We start from the raw sequence: 23,294 nt of genomic DNA on the forward strand, positions 1-23,294 counted from the left end.
TAACGTGGCGTAATTGTTTTTTTGGGCAGTGAAGAACGACGTGCACATCTTTGCGTAGGCCGGACGCGACCTCTGTTCCGTGCTGCATGGAACCAACAGGACCATCCGATGGCCGAGGCGTGGTGACAGGCGACACATGACATGGGCCCCATGTGTTAACAGTAACACAGGCTTCCCGAGGCCTCCGTTTAGTTCGGCGATATAGATGTACATAATACTAGTGACCAGCGTCAGGTGTGATCAATGTCGGTAGATCGGACCCAGGTTGGCACAGGTTTGGACCCGCCCATTGGCATGGTGCGGTTGAATTTGTCACTTTTTTTTTGGAAAAATTACTAGAGTATAGTTTTTTTTTTGGAAAAGAATAGAGTATAGTAGTTGGCACGTTGTTTGGTCTTGTGTCTCGTCCAGCTTGCTGCTGCGTGCTGAACACGGGCTTGGCTGGAACGCGGCTGACAACGCCTTTTTTTTTTCTGAAAATGAAGGCGGCAATAAAAACATGCGACAAACCTGATTTGATCTCTCCCGAAAACCCAGTGTACCCGTAAGATTCCTCCATGGTCTAACCATGGTACACTTCTGTTCAGAATGCAACCGAAATTTTCCAGCTGCTTGCTGCGCGCGGTGAATCAATCCGTGGAGCTCGCTGCACACAGCTTACGCTCGACTCGGACGAGGCGTACGAGTACGACCTTGCCACTCCTCTGAGGCTCTGACGTCCTGGTCGGGAAAGTCGGTCTCGCTCGACACCCGGACGCACCAAGAAAAAAGAATGCCGACCACAGCCACGGTTTCCGCACTCTACAATAGCTTGAAACTTGAAAGACCATCCTGAAAAGTAGGCTTCAGAGAAATGCTATCGTGGGAGAGAGTTTCGCCAAATTACGATTATAAAACGATGTTCATTCATTAAAATGTCATTCGAGGTTTTTTTTCATACTTTCTTTCCTCTATTGCCCCTGCCCCTCTCGCTCTTTTTTCTCATGCAGACGGAACGGAGGCAGCCGAACAGATCGAGCAATGCACGCCCGTTCGCTCTTACCGCGCGCGCCCAGCCCGCCGATGACGAGCGCTTGCGGCTGATCGGCCTCCCACGCCGGGACTCCTCCAGCGTCGGGCCCTCCTCTCGCCGAGGGCCGCCTCCCCAGGGGCGGAGACAGGGGGGCGGGCAGGGGCCTGGCCTCCCTATGATCCCCAAATTTGCACTACAAAATTAAATTTTGATTAAATTTTTATATAAGTTTGTATGGTTGGCCTCCCCTAACAATGAAAAAAATCCAATACTGGCTCCGCCCCTGCGCCTCCCACGGCGAGGCCACCTCCGAGCGCCCCCTCCAGCGAGGGGACGGCCTCGCCGCGCCCGTCGATCAGCTCGCGGCGAGGCCACTGCACTTGTCGAGGCCATCTTCCCTGCACCGGGCCCGCCTCCTGCGGCGAGACCACCTCTGAGGGCCGGCTCCCGCGTTGGGGCTTCCTCGCTGCGAGCCAGGCCTCGGCGCGCGCGGCGACCTTGCCATGAGCGGGCCCGGCGCGGGAGTCGGCTGTCAAAGCAAGCACTGGACGAGCAGGAGCGAGCGTGGGGGCGCGGGCTCGGTGTGATGAGAGCGCTCGCCGAGCGCCGGCGCTGCACGGAGAAGACGAGCGAGGAGCGAGTGCTCAATCCATTGTGGCACTCTTCCGTTCTGTCCACGTGAAAGAAAACAGAGAGGGCAGGGGCAATACACGAAAGAAAGTAGCAAGAACCTTTTGGATGGCATTCTAGCGGATGAACATCGTTCATAATGGCAATCTGGCGAAATCCTTTCTCACAATGATATTTCTCCGAAACTCGCTTCTCAAGTTGGTCTAAATCCAAAAAGCACCCGGAGCTCTCGCTGCCCACACGACACGATGCATAGACCGGAAGCAAGCGCCTCTGATGACCGACCTTGCCACTCTCGGACGTCCTGGCAAACAGGTCTCGCTCGACGCCCCGGCCGGCCGAACGCACCGAGAGGAGAACCCTCCTTTTGGAAAGGGAAGGGAGCACGCTCACCAGCTGCACGGCGGAGCCGTCCACGACTCAACGCTGCACATTCCCCCCTCGCGTATTCTGCGAGGCTTTGCCGGAGAACGAATAATCCATGGGAGGGGGCGGGGCGCCGGAGCCTCTGCTTTAGCCTTTACTTCTTGGCTTACATCTCAAGCGAGCGCATATCGGATCAGACTCGGACCTCGCGCACAACTCGCGGCATATTACCACCACCGCCACCGGGCAAAACCGCCGCCGGCCGCAGGTGGCGCGCCGCTATAAAAAGCCGCCACGGGCCCTGCCGCATCTCCCCAAACAGGCCGGCCGACCGACCAAAGAGAGAGAGCTAGCACACGACGAGCACTAGTGGTAGCGAGCTCTAGGAACAAGAACAACTAATCCTTTGTGCTTGTTTCCAAGATGAGCGTGGAGATCCTGGACGGGCGGACGGTGCAGAGCTTCGTGGAGGACGAGCGCGCGTTCAACTCGTGCGTGGACGCCCGGTTCGCGGCGCTGGACGCGGACCGCGACGGCCGGCTCTCGTATGCCGAGATGGCGCGGGAGCTCGCGGCGCTGCGCGTGCGGGAGGCGCACTTCGGCGCCGACGCGCCGGCGCCCGCGGCCGAGCTCGCGCGCCTCTACGGGGCGCTCTTCGCGCGCTTCGACCGCGACGGCGACGGCGCCGTGGGCCCGGACGAGTTCCGCGCCGAGATGCGGGAGGTCATGCTCGCCGTCGCCAGCGGCCTCGGCGCGCTCCCCGTCCAGATGGTCGTCGAGGAGGGCGGCCTCCTCAGGAGGGCCGTCGACAGGGAGCTCGCCGCCACCACGGCAGCCTGCTGAACGCCTCGCCGTCGTCGTCATGCGCCGCCGTTTGATCCCTGTGCTGATCCTGGATTCCTGACCTCGCTCTGGCGTTGCAGCTCACGGGTCTTTGAGAATTTCTAATTATGCAGTATCTCGTAGTACACTCATCATAACATATAGTACTTTACACGCTACTTACTATCACGCACAAGAGTATTTGGATTGTGTACTTATGTACTAATAGGCGTGTGTACTAATTATCGCTGAGTGAGATTTCATTTCAGCAGGCTTTCAGCTGTGTAACCGTGACGCAAACAGTATTTCTATACATGATCGGAGAGTATTGATGAATTTCTTTCTGTCTTGTTTACTTCAATCTTCTCGACGTTTGCACCCCAGCCACGCATACACTCTGTAATGTACTTTGTCTAACCTGAACAGCTCGGATCAGCGCAATTATGGCTATACGTGTAACACCCAGGTGTTAATCTTTGGTAATTAAGTTAATTAAAGTCATTAGTTTTAAACTCACACGGCAAAGCACAAAACCAAAACATCTCCTATCAGCCTGAACCGGACCGGTCTGACCGGTCTGACCGATGTCAACCGTTTTGGGCCCCACAGCATTTAAATCTCTCTCTCACTCCCAACGACCCACTCACCCTTCCCAGCTCTCTCAGCTCGCCCTCCCGAGCTCTCCCCCTCCCATGTTCTCCCCCAAACCCTAGAGCCCAAAACCTCCCCCTCCATTTGATTCCAAGGCCTAGAACGGATCAAATCGGCATGGGGAAGCTTCATCTCCTCGATTCCTTCCCTTGGGTGCTGTGGATTCAAGCTCTCCACGGGAGAAAGCTTCTCTCAAGGTATTTTGTTTGATAGGAGTCGATCTCTTATTCTAGAAAATTTTTGGTGATATTCTCTGGTCAAAAGCATCCGCATGAACCCCTGGACTAGATCCTAGAAGGTGTTTAGAATTGATGGGCGATTTTCGTCGCGTCATGGATCCTAGCTTCTGTTCTGGTTGAGACCGGTCTGACCGGTCGGAGGGACCGGTCTGACCGGTGGTGCGGCTGAATTAGTGTGACCGGTCTGACCGGTCGGGCGGGACCGGTCTGACCGGTGGGGTGTTGGCTGAGAGGATGAAAGTCGGGGTAGTTCGTACAATTGGTTAGAAATTATTTTGGCTATTAGTTACTTTTAATTTTTATAAATCATGCATGCATTCTCATGCCATATGTATATGCACACGTGTAGCAGCCGCGACGGAGGAGGTCGTATACGAGGTGGTTGCAGAGCCACAGGAGCCCCAGGGGCAAGCCCCGCAGCAGAAGGATCATGGGGAGTCGGCTCAAGGCCCCACTCACCCCAGTGTTGAGCAGCAGGCGCAAGGCAAGCCCCGGTGCACATTCTTTTATTTCAAACTATGACACTTATATTTATGTTGCTATTACTTGTGCATTAGGTTTAGGAATTATCTGGAACCCTAGTTGCAGGATCCCTAGGTTTCCTCAAGTTGTACTAGTATGTAGAAGACGATAGAAATGCTATGCTTAATAGAACTCGGTAGAAGTCGAGTGATTTCGGGTCACTCGCGAGATATAGGGCATTTAGTTAAGTGAAATATATGGAATGTTGAATTAGGTAAGAAAGGAAAAGAATTTGGAGACCGGGCGGGGAGAGGTTAGCCCCGTCTGTGTCGGTTAAGGACCGTTCGTTGTCTGGCCCTGTGATTGAGTTTGAACAGTACTAACCGCATACCGGAAGTAGGAGGTAGTCGAAACCGATAAGCCGAGTACTGTTTTGCTTCGAAAGTACAGGAACCCGCACCCAACTCCTGGGGCGAGTCGAGTAGTCGCGGAGTATTGGGATGCATATGTTTATTTTTTGTGGTCTCACGTTGAGCTGGTTCCTGTAGTTCGAGGCGAGGAGGGGAAAGGTTGGTGCGTGGGGTCCGATGGGGTTTTTGCGTGCCGTGTTGGTTAGGTCCACCTTGCAAGGTTAAATCGGATCGATTCGCCGTCAGTCGCTCTCGAATATGAGCACCTTGATCGCAGCACCGCATCGTAGTAATGCTATATGGACTTTTAAGTGATGTTTGGAAATGACTACCATGAATTATTATCCCATGTTTGTCATAATTTGCTTAGCAGGTGCAAATACTAGTTAATGATTTATGTATATTAAATTTGGAGCTAAAAGTGAAAAAATAAGGACTTATTTTAGAAGCTTTTTATGCAAATTAACCACCAGCCAGAAAGCTTTGCATGTCTAGATATGTGGGCTAAGTTATACCCACTGGTCGGGTAAGCCTTGCTGAGTATTAGTATACTCAGAGTTTGTTGCCACAATTATTATTTCAGGACACCCGGACGTCGATTTCTACCCCTGCTGTGTCGAGTTCATCCGCAGATATGCAGAGGGGTGGGAAGTGATGGAGAGAGACCTTAGGTTATGACCCAGACACGTGGGGCTGAGTGTTCAGCTTTTCTGTTTTGCACAGACCGGTCTGACCGATCCGTGGGACCGGTCTGACCGGTGGAGGCTTCAGAGGAGAGGAGACCGGTCCGACCGATTGGATAAACCGGTCTGACTGGTCATGAAAATTCAGAACTGGTGAAGGCTAATGTAGTATTAGATTTCTTTTCTTTTCGGACTTCGGTTACCTATATTGTAAGTTTTGTAAATTATACTATCATGTGTAAATTTGAACTCAAATTGTAAAACTCTTGTTTATCGGTTCATTCATCTTTGTATATTTTCAAGTATTTTGTCGTGCTTGTACCATCTGCGCCCACCATCGCGTGAGACTACCGGTGTTGTTTCGATCGGGCCGTGGGTTGAGAAAGGATCGCCAAATTAAGCCGTTAAGCTAATGCGCCCGATGTGTTCAAATGACGGACATTACGCTTAATTAGAGTTTTAATTTGGCGGTTCTGTCACAATACGCAGAACGCAGCTTACTCATGCTGGAAATGACAGTTCAGCTTTTGGTCTAACCTGACATATGCTGGAACATAGTGCCGAATGCCGATGATGTTGCCGAATGTTCGTTCAAATGACAGTTCAGTTCAGCTTATATATATGTAACTGAATGCCGATGATGTTGCCTTTTGGTCTCGATTAAAATTTGAGAGCATGTCTCGTCGTGCATGCAATGGTCGTTTGAGATCTCTAGTGCTCCGCGCGAGCAAACGCAACTTTGCCTTTTGGCTCGACAAAAGTTTATGCGAATCTCTCCTTTTAACAGTAGTTATGCTGATCTCTTGTTGATGGTTCGATACCATTTTGGAGCCCTTTAGGCAGGGCTCAAAAAAGGGTTCAAAAGCCGGTTCCGGCTGAAATCCTGCTAAAGGTGTGGTTTTGGACTGGCTCCATGCAAGAAAACGTTGGTGAAGCTCAAAACTATTTCTATAGTGGTGGTGGAGGTACAAAATGTGGATTCAAATGGCTTCTGCTCTTCAATCCATTTATAGAAAAATATAGTAAAATTGTTTTACCAAACATTTTTCAAATCAGTTTCAGCTCCACCATAGAAGTTAGAGTCATTTCTGGAGGTGGAGAAGCCGTAACCTTGCCAAACAAATTTTTACTATACAATGCTAGTACTTACGGGCTGTTTGGCCGGGCTTCAGAGACTCCAGCTCCTCCCACTGATGCGGCACTGTAGCGCACAGTGGTGTCAGGGGAACCGGAGCCGGAGGAGCTAGAATTTGTAGCTTCGGCTGTTTCAGGGAGGAAGAGGTGAGAGAAAAGTGGCTAGGGGTGGTAAAGGGCCCAATATTTTGAACTAGAAAATCTAAGGATCGGGCCCTAAAAGGGCCGGGCTCTAAACATATGTATTTTTGAACTAAAAATTTTAAGGGCTTTATTGGGCTGTGAAGAGGCCATTAGGGCCATGGCCCATTACCACCCCTAAAAGTGGCTCTCCTACAAATAGTAATGCTACATTACCGTGTATTTCAGCACGAGTCCAAAACGGTGAGAGCCGCGCCAAACGGGGCACTACATTTTGTGGGCTTCACCGCTATGCATGTCGGCGTCGCTTTGTTGCAAAGCATTCTTACCCTTCTATTTTATTTTTGTATATCTATTTTATTGAACGAATGAATGGCTCGGTTCCCACACTGTTTTTTAATAAAGAAAATCCAACTCTCTTTTTTCACTATCTGCCTTAACGAAACTATCCAAAAGATTTCCAGGCATACTATTCTTTTGCAAGAAATAAAGGTTAACATGTGTTACATTTTTTTGAACTCGGTTAACATGTGTTAGGCTTTTTTAGTGGAAAACCTGGAAATTGGCATTTTTCTATAAAAACACTAAAAGTTGGTTTTGGGCCTCCAGCCTCACCATGTCGGGCTGAAAGCGGCCCTAAACGGGGCCCGGACCCGCCGCACTAGGCACCAGCACCAAAGCCTCGCGCGCCGCATATTCTCTGCTGTTCACTTCGCCCGCTCCGTGCGCCGCCGCACACCGCCGCCAGCCTCACTTTACCGAATAACGGCAGCGAGCCACCGCCCGCTCACCAACCCCCCCAAATGCCGGCGATGTTGGCGGCGCAGTTTACGGGCCTCTCTCTATCCCAGTCACCTGCGCCCCAGCCCAGCTTCCGCCTTCGGCCCTCGCCGGCGGTGAGGGCCCGCTCTCTCGCACCGCGTGTCGCAGCCTCTGCGGCCGCCGTATCGGCTAAACCGATAGCGGAGGCGCCCCCGGTTGCGGACCGCACCGTCGTCCGTATCGGGCTCCCCAGCAAGGGCCGCATGGCCGAGCAAACCCTAAGCCTCCTCAAGGTTCGGCACTCCTCCCCTGCGCGTGCTTCCGTTTCTGAGTTGGATACTGGAATTCTGTGATTGGTTTGCTGATATCGTTGTGGTTTTGCTGTTTTTGCTTGATGTTGCAGAGTTGTCAGTTGTCAGTGAGACAACTCAACCCGCGGCAGTACACTGCGGACATCCCGCTGGTGAGGTTTACGATATGTTCTCTCTTATTGAATTACGGTTACCATCTGTTGAATCTGGGAGGGAGATGATCAGTTGTTGTGGGTAGGTTTAGAATCAGAAAGCCTTTGGTTCCTTATTCACTGATAGGATAATGGCCTTAACGGGGTTTATGAACAGTACACTCTAGCTTTCTACTCCATAGATTTGTTTGTAACATAGATAGTTGAAGTAAAATTATTGCCCAGAGTAGGTTATTGTAAGGTAAGATTAACAGTTAGCAAGTGGGAAATGACTACTCTGATTCTGATGGTTATATGCAAAGCCTGTTTGATGTTTGGTGGGAGCAATGCCAAATACATGTTTCATGGTGTCTATTAGACACCCTGCACTAATGTGAGCCTAGATAAGAATCCTGCGATATTCATGTAGCAAAACCATGTAAGCTAGCAAAACGTGCTTTTGTCATATGTTACAAGTAGTCAAGAAATTTAGTCAAGTGGGTCACTAACATTTTGCAGTAATCATTTAAATTCAAGAATAAAGAAGGTTTTCGTTGGCTACTAACCTTTTAAAGCACTTTCACATCACTAGTCATTGAAGCCCTGCTGGAAGCAAAACTAGTACAACCTATTATCTGCGGACCTGGAGTTATATGCAATAGCGTTGAACCCAAATATCTGATTGATAGCTGTATGCAAGAAGACTGTATTTAAAATTGCAATAGTATACAATGTGGAATCATAGTATCTTCCTAAATAGTATAGTCTGGGTCCGATGTTGTGTATGTTCCCCTTCTGGTTATTGTGGTTTTCTCTTTTATAATGAATCCAAGCATCCATGTTTTAGGTATACACTCGCCCTCATTTGTAGTGTCTCAGCCTTATCAGGCAACATTATTTGGCAATATTTGTCCATTGACTAAAAGTTTAAAATGTTGATATAGTTCTTGTTCTTTTTGCCTCCCATTTTTGTAAGTACAAAGATAAAAAGTACAATGTTTGGTATAATCCATGTAACAATGGTATCTGGTAGCATGGGACCTTAATTCCTTTCCTTGTTTCAACTTTGTACCTCCTTAATGTGTTGCTATGAGGGGGCAGCTAGTCTGACACATTGGGGAGCGGAGAGCAAGTGATAGTTAGTTGCAGTAGAATTCTCGCTCAGTTTTAATCCAGTGGGCTGATATCTTTCATCCTTTTGCAGATCCCAAACTTGGAGGTTTGGTTTCAGAGGCCCAAGGATATTGTTCGTAAATTACAGTCAGGGGATCTTGACCTTGGTATTGTGGGTTTTGACATAGTCAGTGAGTACGGGAAGGTAACTTTTTGGGCAATTCTCTTAAATATTTTTGCTCTGTTTGTGTATGCTTTCAGTCTTAGATGTTTCAGCTGAATATCTAATATTCCTTTTGTCACACAATTGATGTCCTTTTATTCAATAGACACCATTTAACAATATCAGTCCAGGGATGAAAATAATAGTGTAACTATTGCACTTTGCACCTTCTACCCCTATATAATGATGTGAAAGAGGTATACGTGTTTTCTGCCTGCAATTAAACAGGGGATGTGCGGTCATTTCTCATTATCTTATCCGTAGACTTAGTTGCCTCGTTGGTTACTGCACACATGGAGGCTGTCGACTCATATATCATGGATGCTGAGTCATAATATTCTTTATATGAACTTTGATCTGTTTTGAAGAATCTTTATCTGGGTTGTGCTTACTTAAAATTTTGTCGCCAGGGCAATGAGGATTTAGTAGTTGTTCATGATGCTCTTGAGTTTGGACATTGTCGTTTGTCCCTTGCGGTATGGTGCTATCCAAGCACATTCATCAGTACTAGTCTAACTTCCTAATTGAATTTTTATATCTGAAGCAATCAACTCGTGTGACCAGGTACCTAAGGAAGGCATTTTTGAAAACATAAATACTCTAGAGGATTTGGTAAAGATGCCTGAGTGGACAGAAGAAAGGCCACTACGTGTTGTTACAGGATTTGGATATGTAGGCACCCAAGCAGTCTAATTCCAAACCCCCCAACACATGAACATTGCTTTGCTGATCATTGACCCATGTTATATTATTGTGCTGCAGCTAGGTGATAAGTTCTTAAGAGAGAAAGGTTTTAAGCATGTTCGCTTTTTATCTGCTGATGGAGCTCTTGAGTCATATCCTCCTGTGAGATTGCTTTCTCTTAATTTGATTTTCTTCTGTTTTCATGCAACTCCCCCTTTCTTTTTTCATTTGCTTCATCCATGTACTTATTTGGAATTTGAATGGCCCAATAGTTAGGATCCCATTTCTTGTCCACAATGGTACTTGCATTTAGATCTTGAGAGAATCTAAATGCCAACGTTTTGTATTAGCATATGTTAATCATTGCTCTGTCCACAAATTAGGATTCTAAATAGAATTTTGTGTACTACTGATATCGCTGTGCCTTTTTATGTTCTTGCTCTTGTAATTATGATTGTTGGGATGAATTCTGTATGGGTAATATATCACTGATGTATATTATGAGTGTGTGAACTTTAACTCGTCACATGGTTCAATTTTTTCATTTACTATTGTAAGCTATACTGGAATGTGTTCTAGTGGTTTTCTTTATTAGCTTAAGTTGTTGCAGTAATATAGTAAGAGGCTATGAAGGTTAGCGCATGGTGCTAATTTCCTGTTTTCCTGTGAAGATGGGTATGGCTGATGCTATTGTGGATCTCGTGAGTAGTGGGACGACCTTGCGCGAGAATAATTTGAAGGAAATTGAAGGTGGTGTGGTTGTGGAAAGCCAGGTAAATCTTATCTCTCCAACTCTCAGATGCTTCTTTTTTTTCAAATAGAAAAAATCATTCCTTTTCTAAGATATAAAATTTATACAGGCCACTCTTGTAGCGAGTAGGAAATCTCTGCACAAGCGTAAAGGTGTGTTGGAGATTACTCATGAGTTGCTTGAAAGATTGGAAGCTCACCTCAGAGCAACCACTGAGTTAATGGTAGGTCTTAATATATCTTAAGCATGCATGGTTATACTGGGTTGATTGCTCAAATTGCTGTACTTTTTTTTATTAAATTAGGTCACAGCAAACATGAGGGGCAACAGTGCAGAAGAAGTGGCAGAGAGAGTTCTTAGCCAGACATCACTATGTGGATTGCAGGTAATAATTAGGAATATTTTAACTAGCAACAATCATTATCTTCTGGAAAGTGGTATTGTATCCGTTTTGTGGTAAAATGATTATCTTCATGTTTGAAATAGAGCTGTATTCATCACGCGTAGACACTATATCTGTGCCCAAAATATTGATTTATTCATTATACAACTGTAGCAGCTCCAGTATCCACATGAACCAAATCTGATTAATCTGCATAGTTAAAATTTCCCACTAAAATCAGGAAATACAGATCTTTTGTTCTTTTCATTTGCTTCGATGATGAGGGTACTTCTTGGCCTTTGGAGTGAGAGTGGTGGCTCCTACTAGTACTAACATTATTCTGATTATATATATGCAGCATCTGTCATTTCTATTGGAAGTTATATTGACATTATTCTAGTTATATAACTGACAGCAAAATTAGTCATTATCTATAATTGGAACTGCAGGAGCTTGGAATGTTGAGGTTGGATTATTATATTTTTTAAACTCTTGCTTATGATTCCATTTACTCCATGTTGATGTGAACAGGGCCCGACTATAAGTCCTGTCTACTGCAGACGTGATGGCAAAGTTGATGTGGAATATTATGCTATTAATGTGGTTGTTCCACAAAAGTTGCTTTACAAGTCTATCCAACAATTGAGATCTGTAAGATTGTTTCCTACTCCTTTCATTTGTTTAAACACAGATCAAATTCCTAATCTAATGACATGTTCGAAGATGATCATTCTCCACTAACTAGCCTAAGCAAATTTAAAATGTAATTCTCCTGAAGCGATGTGTTTCTGGCATTGCATTTGAGTGTTTGGATTGAGATCAGTCGAAGGCACCAAACTTTTCCTCCACTCTAATGAGATTAAAATAAAAGCTTTCATTCCTTTCTTCTGCACATAGCAAAGTGATCCAATTTGTTGGGCTCTTACCAGAAATTATCAGAACCTATTTCATGCCAAGTAATATAATTATCTCATCTGAACCTGCATGGTTCTTGATGCTGATGACACAAGCGATACTAATATATGTATCCCTGTATTTGGAACTGCAGATTGGTGGCAGCGGAGTCTTAGTAACAAAGCTGACCTACATATTCGACGAGGAGACGCCGAGGTGGCGCAATCTCCTCTCAGAGCTGGGGTTATAGCTTGGCGCATGGTCAGCTTCCGGTCTCCAACTTTCTCCGTTCTGCACCGCATTATTTGGTCCTTACTGAAGTATATAAACAACCCATATGCAGAAGTGAGCTGCCGTGCGGAATATCTGTCAGTGTACCTCTTCGGGAAATTTTGGTCTGTACCCGTCGTGTTCGTGTATTGTGGTGCAGCTGTTTATACTCCAGTCATCTGTTGGACCGTCCGCGTTCCCACCGGTGTGTTCATAGCGGGTGTATGTGCGTGTGTATTTGTTGTGCGGGTGTGCCTGACTTTGCTAGTTGTGGCGCCGAATAATCGGCCATATCATCTTTCAATAAAGAGCCGGTAAGGTTCGTCACCCCTTGTGGCAAGTCTCGTCCCCTGTGTTTCAAAACAAAAATAAAACAGATTGTTCCCTGGCCGAGCTCCACGTCGGCCGCCGCGGCGTGCCGCCACGATGGCCTTCGAGGTGAGTACCAGCGCTGCCTTCGAGACGAGGATGAGCGGCTTGCGACGACGGCGAGGACCACTGCCGCTGAATTGGTCGCCGTCGCCGTTGATTCAGCCGCCGGCACTGCTGATTCGGCCGCCGCCATGGATGTAGAAGACTCGAAGCTCGGGGAGACGTCGGAGGGAGCTCGGAGCGGCTGAGGGGCGAGGCGTGAGGCGGATACCGAACGGGAGCGAGCATGTATCTTTGCCTTCCGGGAATGACCAGTGGGATAGCTGATGCGTTCCGGAAACCGGGAATGACCAGTGGGATAGCTGATGGGGAGTTTTGCATAAGCTGTTGGATCTAGTTTTTGTAGGTTTTTCTATTTTTTTTACCTAATCAAGTCCATTTACATAAGCTCTTAGAGTTGCTCTTACACGCCGAAAACTCACTTGTTTCTTATAACTTCACGTTCCTTGTCAACCTTCTGAAGTTAGCGCACATGACCTCAATTTCAAATTTCATCCTGCCTGTACAGCAACCATCTCACCCATGATGTTCTTTATCCACGCCATGCAATTCTTGAGCTGGTCTTGACCTCTGGTTTTCGATGCATATTGCACAAACTATCACTCATAGGCCTGCAGAATGCAAGCAACACCACTGGAAACCGAGAGGCATGGGCACAATGCACAATTCATCTTCTCTTTTGTGGATGCAGCCAAACTCTGCCAATGCGCCACCAAACCAAATGTTCTAGTTGCAACCATATCGAGCATGATAGTCCAATGGACAACTGCAAATGTTGTACAAACATACACAGCTGGTTAATCGGTTTCCACGCATCTGCCAACTTCTTCTAAAGCTTGCAGAGCTGTTGATCTGATAGACAACGGCCGCAGGAAACCACAAACCAAATGTAATCAGAATAGACTCGTCATCCTCAATCATTCTTCTCCTCGAGATCACCTTCCAAAGCACCAGCTTTGCCCGATGAACAATCATCAATCTCCAGCGACCTCAAGAAGTTGAAGTAGGCATACTTGATGTCAAACTGCATGTCGTACCAGTAGTTCACAGCAACGGTGAGCCCGTTCGGCCCTGGGCTCTGGCTGACATGGTGGAACCACATGCTTGGCAGGTAGAGCATCTCGCCGGCTCGGACTGTGCACCGGATCGGCGCCGGCCCGTCGAAGTAGAGAGGGAACGACGATGCCTGCGCGGCCATCTCCTCCGGCGACGCCGGGCACGGGTCTACGCTGCTCCACGGCACGATCCTCCCAGGCTCTTCCATCTCCAGCTTAAGCCTCAACTGGTGCTCCCCTCCCGCGTCCTCCTCGGCGACGTAGTGGGCGGCAGGGTAGTCGCGCACGTAGAGGCGGTGGTGCTCGGTGGGGGGCAGCAGCAGGAAGTGCTTCTCGCCGGAGACGACGACGTAGATGTTGTCGTAGTGGTCCTTGTGGAAGGAGGTGACGGAGTGGGCGTTGCCGATCCAGAGGTTGACGGCCTCCGGGAGGCAGCCGAGCGCCTCGCTGGCCCAGGGCACGTGCGCGTCCACGTCGCCGGCCACCGCCGCGTACTCCCCGCGGAGGCAGTCGTCCTGCTGCTGCGCGTACGCGACCACGCCGGCGACCGGGTCGGATCCCCTGATGAGCCGGACCGCGGTGGGGAAGTCGACGCGGCGGACGTGCGCGGAGGCGAAGCACCTGGAGGAGGACCCAGGGCGCCCCGGGTGCGGCGCGAGCGCGTCGGCGCGGCCGTCGGGGGTGAGGTGGAGGGAGACGGCGGTGGAGCGGAGCGCGTCGGTGAGGTAGGAGGCCGTGGGCCAGAGCGACGCGGCGGGCCAGTGGCGGGTGCCCGCGGCGGAGACGAGGAGCGGGCGGCCCGGGGAGACGTGGTCTCGGAGGAAGGCGAGCGGCGTCGGGGGCATGTCCGCGCGCGGCACGTCGGCGGCTGCGGCGGTGTCGTCAGGGGACGGGGAGCCGAGGCCCAGCAGGTCCCGGGACTCCGCCCACAGCTCCCTCACCGCGCGCTCCATCGGTGCGTTGCGGCGCCCGCCTGACACGGGCGCCGCCGCGGCTGCAGCTCTGGCTGCTCGATGGTTTTGCGAGCTCTGGCGGCGGCGGCGGCGGCGGCGGCGGCGTGGCAGTAAGCAGAGGAGCGGTTCAACAGAGGAAGGCGCAACTCGTTAGAGCAAGACCATGGGCTCAAATCTCTTGGGCATTTTTGGGCTGAGAAGAGGAGATTAGATTGCGCTCTCGCACATTGTTATTTGGGCCTTTCGCTAATTCAACTTTAAGAAACTACACGATGAAGCCCATGCGAATGCAATTCATCGTTTGTTTGGAACCGCAAAGCCGCAGAGGTTTCTCCAACTGAATTTGCGGATTCTTTTTGAGTTTTGAATGGCACATTCCATCTGAACACCCCTTTCATTGATTTTTTTTTCTTTCGAACAATTGGTCGAGAAATACAGTCGAACTCATCATGTGGGAAGAATATATAGAGGCAAGTAAATATGAAGTCACTGAAGGCAAGTAGTTATGAAGTCACTGAAACTATCTTTACATGCCAACTTGAGCAGTAGTTTACAAACTTATATTTTTCTCTGGACAAACACGTCAACGGCGCCATGCGAGTCCTATTACTAAACCTTTGACTTCCAACTGATACGGGCACGGAAGCAGATTAGGGGGGCATCTATTTATCGCGTTCTGCGATTGGAACCCGTCCAATCGCAGAAGCGAGCCGCGCGAGGAAGATGAACAGCGCCCCGTCGCCCCCGCGGCCCCCGGCTCCGGCGACGCCTCCGCCGCCGCCACGCTAACCAAGCTCGCCGCCGCGCGTCGCCGCCTTCTCCTCGCCTCCACCGCCGGCACCGCCCACCGGTTGTCCGGCCCGTCCAGCCGGCGGCGCTCCCGCGCCGCCTCGCCCTCTGCCGGCCGAACCGCCGCCACCGCCCCCGACCCCCTCCTCTATGGCTATGGTTCGGCTAGGCGGCGATTCCGCGGCGCCTAGGCGCGATTAGGCGCTAGTCGAAGCCCTGCCGCGTCGATTTGGCCGTAGTCGCTCTTCTAGGCGGCGGCAGCTCGTCGGCGGAGCCAGTGGGGGTGGAGGAGCGCCTGGCGGAGGTCGCCGGTGTGTGGGGGGGGGGAGCTGCGGGCGGCGGCAGGGGCTTGCACGGGCAGCTGCTGGCGCAGGCACAGGCACGGGCGCCCAGCAGAGGAGAGAGAGAGAGATGTCGGAGAGGGAGAGGGAGAGGAATCGGCGGCGGCAGCGGCTGAGGCTGGAGACGAGCCTCACGAAGGATGCGGGAGTTGGGAGATGGATAGGGTTTGGACAGGTTGCCTCTCTCTTGGGCCTTTCTATGGACTGGACAGGTTGTCTCTTGGGCCTTTGTATCTCCCTAAATCAGCCTTTTAACCTATCTGAGCCCACTATTCAGCTGTTTATTTTTTCTTTTAGAAGATAATATATGTATATTAGTATATATATATAACGCCTAGGAAAACGCCTAGGAGCGCCTAGGACCGAGTACTCCCGACTAGGCGCTAGGCAATGGGTCAGCGCCTAGATTCCGCCTAGCGCCTAGCTGAACTTTGTCTATGGCCGGCGGCCATGGAGCCGCCCCACTCCCAGCAAACCGGAATCATAAGGCCGCCGCCGCTCTCCACCACCCCGGCCGCCGGCGACCTCGCCGGTGGCCGCTCCGCCCACCAACCACCCCTCGAACCCCGGTCACCCTCCTCCCCTAGCCCCGGCGCCAACCACCATTGCTGGCTCGAGGTTGAAGAAGCACAGTGCGCGCGCGAGCCCACCTACCAGCGAGCTGCGCCTCCCTTCTGCGATAGCTCGACCTCCAGCAGCGTGCGATAAATAGCCTCCCCGCAGATTACTCCCTCACAGTGCATGCTTGGACGACATCATCTGCCTCGTTGACCTATTACAAATAACCCCAATGGCTAGCTAAACTTGTAGCTCCATCATTACCCCCAAGAACTTTGGTTTGGTTGACAATGCAAATTCGACACGTCCAGAATAAAATTCCTTATCCTGAAAATGCGTTGTCGATCGGCACTCCACAGAACGTCGCGCCCATGGCAGCTGATGGATCAAGATGCCCTCTTAATTATTGTTTTTTTGCGAGAATTACGTATAGTACAAGCCCTCAGAAACCATAGACCTCGTTTAGACGCACTCCGTAAAGTTTTTGAAAGAGAATCTTTTCATATTTAAAATATTAAAATAGACTAATCATAAAATTAACTGCAGATTCCGTCCGTAAATCACGAGACGAATCTAATGAGCCTAATTAATCTATCATTAGAGTGTGTACTGTAGCAATTACTATAGCAATTTAGTGTCTAATCATAGCATAATTAGACTCATTAGATTCGTCTCGCAATTTACAAGCAAACTATACAATTAGTTTTTTATTTCGTCGAGATTTAATACTCCATGTATGTAAGATTCTCAATTTCTCATTCGATGTGATAGTTTTGGAATTTTGAATTTTGCATCTAAACACAAGCGGATAGTATTCTTTGTTTCGTCCATTTGTTTGCAAGGCTACGGGAATCTCTGATTGGTTATGGCCTCATGGGCATGGGCGTGACCCCTGCTCTGCTTGCAGTGAGCTCAGGCACGTCCAATCGCGAGCAAAGTGGTTACTACATGGCGCCTGCGATGGTCGACGTGTCGGTGCAGCATTTGTTCCTGACCCTTGATGAAAAAGATCAGTACATTTCTTACTAGATACTACCACCATTTTTCTTCATGAAATGATGGTATCATAGATTCCTTGTCAAAAAGATGTCCTCGTTGTATTTCTTCTTAAACAGTAAAAAATTAATTAGATTTTAAGTTACGTATATGCACTGATAGTTACACCCCGGAACCCGACGGTGATAGAGAAAAATGGACAATTCAACCTGTAATTCGATAGGTATAGCTAGGAAAATACATGCAATTACTCAAAGGTTTGATACTATCTTGATGTCAAAGTAGTAACTTTGGACTCTGGAGCAATCAATTTGCGTTTCAAACAACAGGGTGATGTTTTTTTTATATCAAACAACAGGGTGATGTTTGCAAAAGAGTAAAATGGCACGAAACAACCTACATCCACACTCCCATTTGCCTCTGTTGAGGACATATTCTTTTTCTCGTCCATGTTTTATTTGAAAAGAGATAGTACATTTGGAGAATATTGCAGGGACCGCTATATGTACTTAGCTTGATTACCTATCCAAGGACACCACATGCATGTTCTTATATGTTAATGAGGCCACTGGCCGGGTAAGTTTTTAACATATCAGGTTAAAGGTTATGGAGAAGGAATGTTAGCATCATGCCAATCCAGGTAATAATTTAACACCGGAAGCATCATTACCCCCAAGATGTTCTCTAAGACTAGCCACAACGGTGGCTCCATCGATGCCTGAAGCAGGAGATAGGGTTCGAGTATTAAGGCAACCACTGCAGGACTGATACTGGAATCCAAAGTAAAGAGCACCGGAGCATGTAGGTGCGCCGAGTGTCACGGCCCACAGGCCGACTGTGCCGCGCAGGTAGCACACGGCTACTGTAGCGCCGCGGAACTGGAAACGGTGAGGGAGCCGAACCAGTTTAAACAGTCGGTCTCTGGGAAGCTAGTAACTCCGGTTCGAATTTTTTTATGCGAAACGAGGACGAAAGCGCAATAGAGTTATTTAGCAAGTGTGTTTTACTTAACGTGTATGGTAAATCTTAGCCGTTCTCCCGGACCGGGTCGTTACAGGGGTATCAGAGCCAAACTCTCGCGGTTTCACGACACATACGAGAGGAGATCCTTTCCTTTGTCCCGTATGGGTAAGCTGGTTCGACGGGGACGTCGAATCCTAACGGGGGGAGATTGTCACGGCCCACTGGCCGACTGGGGCGCACGACTACTGTAGTGCCGCGGCACAGTCTCCTTAGTCCCAAATTGAAAACGATGAGGGAGCCGAACTAGCTTAAATAGCCGGTATCTGGGAAGCTAGTAACTCCGGTTCGAACTTTTTGCGCGAAACGAGAACGAAAGCGTAAGAGAGTTATTTAGTATGTGTGTTTTACTCAATGTGTAGAGTAAATCTTAGCCGTTCTCCCGGGCCGAGTCTTTACACCGAGTCTAGCTAAATAAATTAATATATTTTCTCGCATGAAGGAACAACGACGTGGGTGATGGATTGGTCTGATGAGTCGGCCCCACTACTGCTCAACATTGATGCCGATGCTGTGTGCGTTTTGGGTTTCACGGTATCGGCACAGGTCGCATGGATCCAGATAATTTCAGCATGGGGCTACTGTGGCTGTGGGCAGTCTAACAATGAAATAGCAACAAACATTGCACGATTCGAATTTTGCAAACTTAAAAAATGCCTCTCAATCTGTCATACCCTGAAATTTTTGGATTTCAGGATGTAATTAAATTTAAAAATAAATCAATAATTTTCTCATAGTTTTAAAATTTTCTCAACATTTATTTTTCTTCACAGAGAATTTAGTGTAAAAGAAAATAAATATTGGTGGTTTTTCAAATTAAATGATGTTGTTCTTCTGGTGACGCATTCATGTCACATGCATAGTGTTGTTGAGTGTGAAAACCTTTCAAAACGTGTTCTATCATCAAAAGTTCTTCCCGGGAATTTTCCGAATTTTTCTGAATTCTTTTCCCATTTTTCCTAGAGCAAACCCTAATTTTTAGAGGCTCTTCCAAATCTTCTCATGAGCTCCAAATATTTGATTTGAGTTTGTTAGGTCCCAACATATTTCTAGGATTTTTCCTAGAATTTTCGGGCCATTTGAAATATTTTTCGGACTTTAAAAATGAATTCTAGATTTTTCTAGAATTATTTTAATTTCGAAAATAATTAATTCCGAATTTTAAATGGGCTAAGTCTATCAAAAGTACATAAATCTCTAATGGACCTCAATGGCTCATTCATGTGTTTCCTAATGGACTAAAGGCACGTAAAGCCCATTAGCATGGCAGGGAGGTTTAGTACCACATTGATAGTTGATGCGGGATGGTGAGACTTTTCTCCCTATATATTAAACCAACCTCTCATGGCAACTCCACACAAAAATATAGACTACCCATAGGGAGGCTTCTTGTTTGGGAATCTCTAAAATAATCTTTTCCCCAGAATCCCACCATCCTCCGCATCCGTGCATTTCCGGTGAAATCCGACACCACCCTAGTGCTCAGCTCGTCGTCCTCTTCGTCGTGGTGTCTTCCTTCTCGCGAGTCGTCGCCATTTCGCTGTCGACCCCGTGTCTTCTCCTCGACAAGTTCACCGCTCCAGAGTTTCGCAAGGTAGCAAGGGAGCTCTCCGACCCCTTTTTCCCCTCCCCTTCTCGCTCCTGCACGCGCGCCCGAGCCCGCTGGCTCTGCTTCGCCGCCGCTCGCCACAGAGCCGCCTCAACGCCGCCGATCTGCCATGTAGAGGCCGCAATCGCGTTCCTGGCGTCGCGCGCTACCTACCCGTGCAAAACCCGTGTTGAACCGAGACGGAATCGCGTTATCGCGAAACGCCGGCGAGCCCCCGCCGCGGTCTGCTCGCCGCCGGCGTCCACGCTGCCGCTCCGTGCGCCGCCGCGAGCTCCGCTCCGCCCGCTCTAGCTCTGCGCCGCCGCCCTAGATGAGTTGCTCGCGCCGCGCGCTTGCCCCTAGTGCAAACCGCGCTCGAATCGAGCACCGTACGGCCGTTTCGGCCAGGTCCGGCGATGCGCCGCCGCCCCTAGCTCGCCGCCGGTCGCTTGCGCCGCCGCCAGCCGCCCCAACCCGTCCTGACCGTTAGATCGCGATCGGACGGCCACGATTAGGTCCAATCCAAGTCAACTAAACCTTTACCGGTCAACCAGGGTGCGTTTTGCAAAAGAGCCCTTCCGTTTTGTTTAAATAAACCTGCCGTCCTCCTGAGTTCAAAAGTATTTCTGTTTTAATCCAAAAAAATTTAGAAAACCCCTCGAACTTTTCTAATATAGAATCCGCCGTCCTTAGCCTGTAGTTTTTCAAGTTAGCCCCTGAAGTTTAGGTTTAATTATGTTTAGACCCCTGGTTTCTTCAGATCTAGCCCATGGAAGCTCTGTTTCTTTACAAATAAGCCCCTAGAATCTTGTTTTGGCTATAACTTCTTCGTTTTAACTCCGTTTTCATCGATTTTTGCGCTCACGTGATCCTTATGACGTGTGCAATAGTTTTATCACCTTGTTATCCTCTGTGAGCACATTTTGTTGTGTCTTATAAATTTTTTCTGTTAGTCCTTAACCCTTTTGTTAATCGCGACTAGATCCCTGAAGCACCGTTTAGTCTATAGAATCACCGTTTTAGTTCTGTGCTCTCGTAACCATAGCAACGAGCCCTATCTTTTAGTGCGATCTTTTAAAGCTTTTTTTTGTTTGGTGTATTGTTCTTAGATGTATCTTGTTGTTTGCTTTGTATGTTTGCCCGATGATTGTTCCGAGTAGAAGGATCATTGTTCGAAGATTGAAGAATCAAGATTTCCAAGTGAGCCAAAGCTGAAGAGCAGTAAGAGTAGGTTTTCGTTGGAGAAAGGCAAGTGACCCTAACCATACTTCTATCTGTGCTTATTTACAAGAGTATTATGAATTAATTGGAACATGTTGAACCACCTAAGAAGACCGTACAACCACAATACTACATGGCTCTGGTCTTGGCTGATTAGTTAGAGACTCTAGCTTGTGACAGTTTTACCGAAAGGGCAAGAGGGGATGCATTGACGGGGTATAGCTCGGTCCTCTTGGGGCAATTGATATTGTTTAATGGTCCTTTGGCAAGGTACCACCTCATTAGGACAGTGTTATGACCGCTTTGGCTTGAAACCTTAGCGGATTGTCATGGGTTAGGGAATCTTTGTAAAGGCCTCGTAGCGTCCCTATGCAATCACACCTCGGAAGTGTGGTATTGTGCCTAGCTAGCACATGTGTGATTGGGTTCAAAGTTCTTCGGAACTTTTACGCGAATTGTGGTGAAATTGTACAACCTCTGCAGAGTTAAAACTAACCGGTTAGCCGTGCTCACGGTCACGAGCGGCTTGGACCCTCACATGATTAATAAACTTAAAGATGGATATAAATCACATTCTGGTTATTTTTTGTGGCCTTGCTGAGTACCAACCATAAATGTACTCACCCTTGCTTACTGCTGCTCAGAAGGAGAAGGTGTGAGAAGTATTTTGAAGATGATGCTGAGTTCTAGGCATGCGCAACCCCCAGTCGATTACCTGTGAAGTTTGGAGCATTCGTTTCTAGGATAAGCTGTATAACTCTGATAATCTTCTATTTGTTGTAATTCTCTTTTACGTGATACCGTTACTGATTATTCACTTATGATGTCTATATATATATAAAACTTGATCCTGTCATACATATAGCTATGCATTCGGTTTTGTCCTTAAAACCGGGTGTGACACAATCCTAGAAAAAATATAGTTTGCTATTCATGCGTGCAGATCTGGTCGCTGATCATATGAATTTGGACACACTCATGCCATTTAATTGCAAGTGGTCGCAGGATGACATGGAGACACGTATTTGGCGGCATCCGACGTCATCACGGAGTGGAAACACTGCTCCATGAGGACTGCGAGTGGGGTCCCGTCCACCGCCTCTAGCGCTGGTGCCACGTCACCGTCGGGTTCCGGGTCACGGCCTCCAATTATGCCAGTCTGTCTCTGCGGCCGGCAAACTCCATGGCAGCATATGTGGCGCTTGAGCGCTTCAACGCAATGGATTTTGCACAAAATAATGCGCCCTTCACAGAGACCAGTGAGCGTTCAACCTTCCAATACATTTTAAAATTTCACTTTAATTCATATTTATCAACCAAAAACACATCGCTAAAACTTTTAAAAGTACTTGAACTCGATACGGAAACTCAAAAGCGGGCAGCGCGCACACAAACTCGGTGACAGAGTTGGTGCCACTGGAGATCCGAGACGATAGGCGCGCGGGCCCACACTGACAGCCGGCCTCGCCGATTTTCCCCTGTGGTTTGTCGCCGGTCAGGCCATCCGACTGGGCATGTTGGATGTTCATGTTCTGTGTGGGCTCTCTCTCGCTCCGAAAGGCGAAACCCCCTCGTCATCTTCCCTATCATCTCCACATCTGAATGGCCGGGCTTAGAGCTGGGAAAACGACGTGCACAAAAAGCTCTCGGGACCCTTGTAATCTCGCTAGAATTTTGCATGAAAAGAAAGCTGCCCACCTCCATCATTCTCTGCTGCCATTGCCGCCGCTGCTATTGGTGATGATCCAGGCGTGCTGTTTGAAACACAAGGTTTTTTTTTTCGTGATTTGTACTAAACAAACTACTATAACGTTATTTTGTTAAACTTATAAAACTGTATATATTCCCAGTGTCTAAAACTTTGAAGAAAGATAGAAAAAAAGTAGAAGGATCATTTGTAGAGTTGAGAAGTTTGGGTTTGCTCGTTTCAGTCATGTGAAATCAAAGCTTTTCTTCTTTGCCTAAAACCTATAGCTTGTAGTGGACCGGCCGGCCTTGAGCCAGCTGCCATGTGATCACTGATCTTTCGGCAGCGATGAGCTATGCGATCGAGTTTGCGGAAGTGATAATGCGGTGTCAGGCAGCCCCATTGGCCATTGCGGTGTACCACAAAACGAGCGTGGCCTCGCTGTCGTGCTGATGAGGTTCTTGCTAGCTTTTTCCATTATTTTGCAAGGCAAAGGCGACCGATGGACAACTACTCCTGCGGCGCGGTACAATCGGCTCAAACATTTTCTATGATGGCTTTTTTGATAAAGGTGCTGCCTAAT

General features: G+C 48.5%; 3 protein-coding genes across 4 annotated transcripts; 2 read left to right on the forward strand and 1 right to left on the reverse strand.

The window, feature by feature from the left end:
- The first annotated feature begins 2,203 nt into the window (after positions 1–2,203).
- LOC120661049 lies at positions 2,204–3,168 on the forward strand. The gene has a single exon (XM_039939737.1). It carries the CDS (start codon positions 2,432–2,434, stop codon positions 2,849–2,851), a length of 420 nt encoding a protein of 139 aa, XP_039795671.1. The 5' UTR covers positions 2,204–2,431; the 3' UTR covers positions 2,852–3,168.
- Positions 3,169–7,212: 4,044 nt separating this feature from the next.
- LOC120661050 (ATP phosphoribosyltransferase, chloroplastic-like) lies at positions 7,213–12,400 on the forward strand. 2 transcript variants are annotated; one of them, XM_039939740.1, is made up of 12 exons: positions 7,213–7,605; positions 7,716–7,775; positions 8,959–9,072; positions 9,501–9,566; positions 9,655–9,762; positions 9,853–9,936; positions 10,446–10,547; positions 10,635–10,748; positions 10,830–10,910; positions 11,439–11,558; positions 11,956–12,062; positions 12,145–12,400. In XM_039939740.1, the coding sequence occupies exons 1-11, from the start codon at positions 7,354–7,356 to the stop codon at positions 12,049–12,051; spliced, it is 1,197 nt and encodes a 398-aa protein (XP_039795674.1). In that variant the 5' UTR covers positions 7,213–7,353; the 3' UTR covers positions 12,052–12,062; positions 12,145–12,400. The 2 variants fall into 2 exon arrangements, with proteins under 2 accessions (XP_039795674.1, XP_039795673.1); XM_039939739.1 differs by having other exon boundaries at positions 11,956–12,400.
- Positions 12,401–12,837: 437 nt separating this feature from the next.
- Positions 12,838–14,622, reverse strand: LOC120661051 (bifunctional peptidase and (3S)-lysyl hydroxylase Jmjd7-like). Its single transcript, XM_039939741.1, has one exon. It carries the CDS (start codon positions 14,509–14,511, stop codon positions 13,417–13,419), a length of 1,095 nt encoding a protein of 364 aa, XP_039795675.1. The 5' UTR covers positions 14,512–14,622; the 3' UTR covers positions 12,838–13,416.
- Between the last annotated feature and the right edge of the window lie 8,672 nt (positions 14,623–23,294).

The sequence above is a fragment of the Panicum virgatum genome, chromosome 2N, assembly GCF_016808335.1.
Source record: "Panicum virgatum strain AP13 chromosome 2N, P.virgatum_v5, whole genome shotgun sequence".
Taxonomy (NCBI): domain Eukaryota; kingdom Viridiplantae; phylum Streptophyta; class Magnoliopsida; order Poales; family Poaceae; genus Panicum; species Panicum virgatum.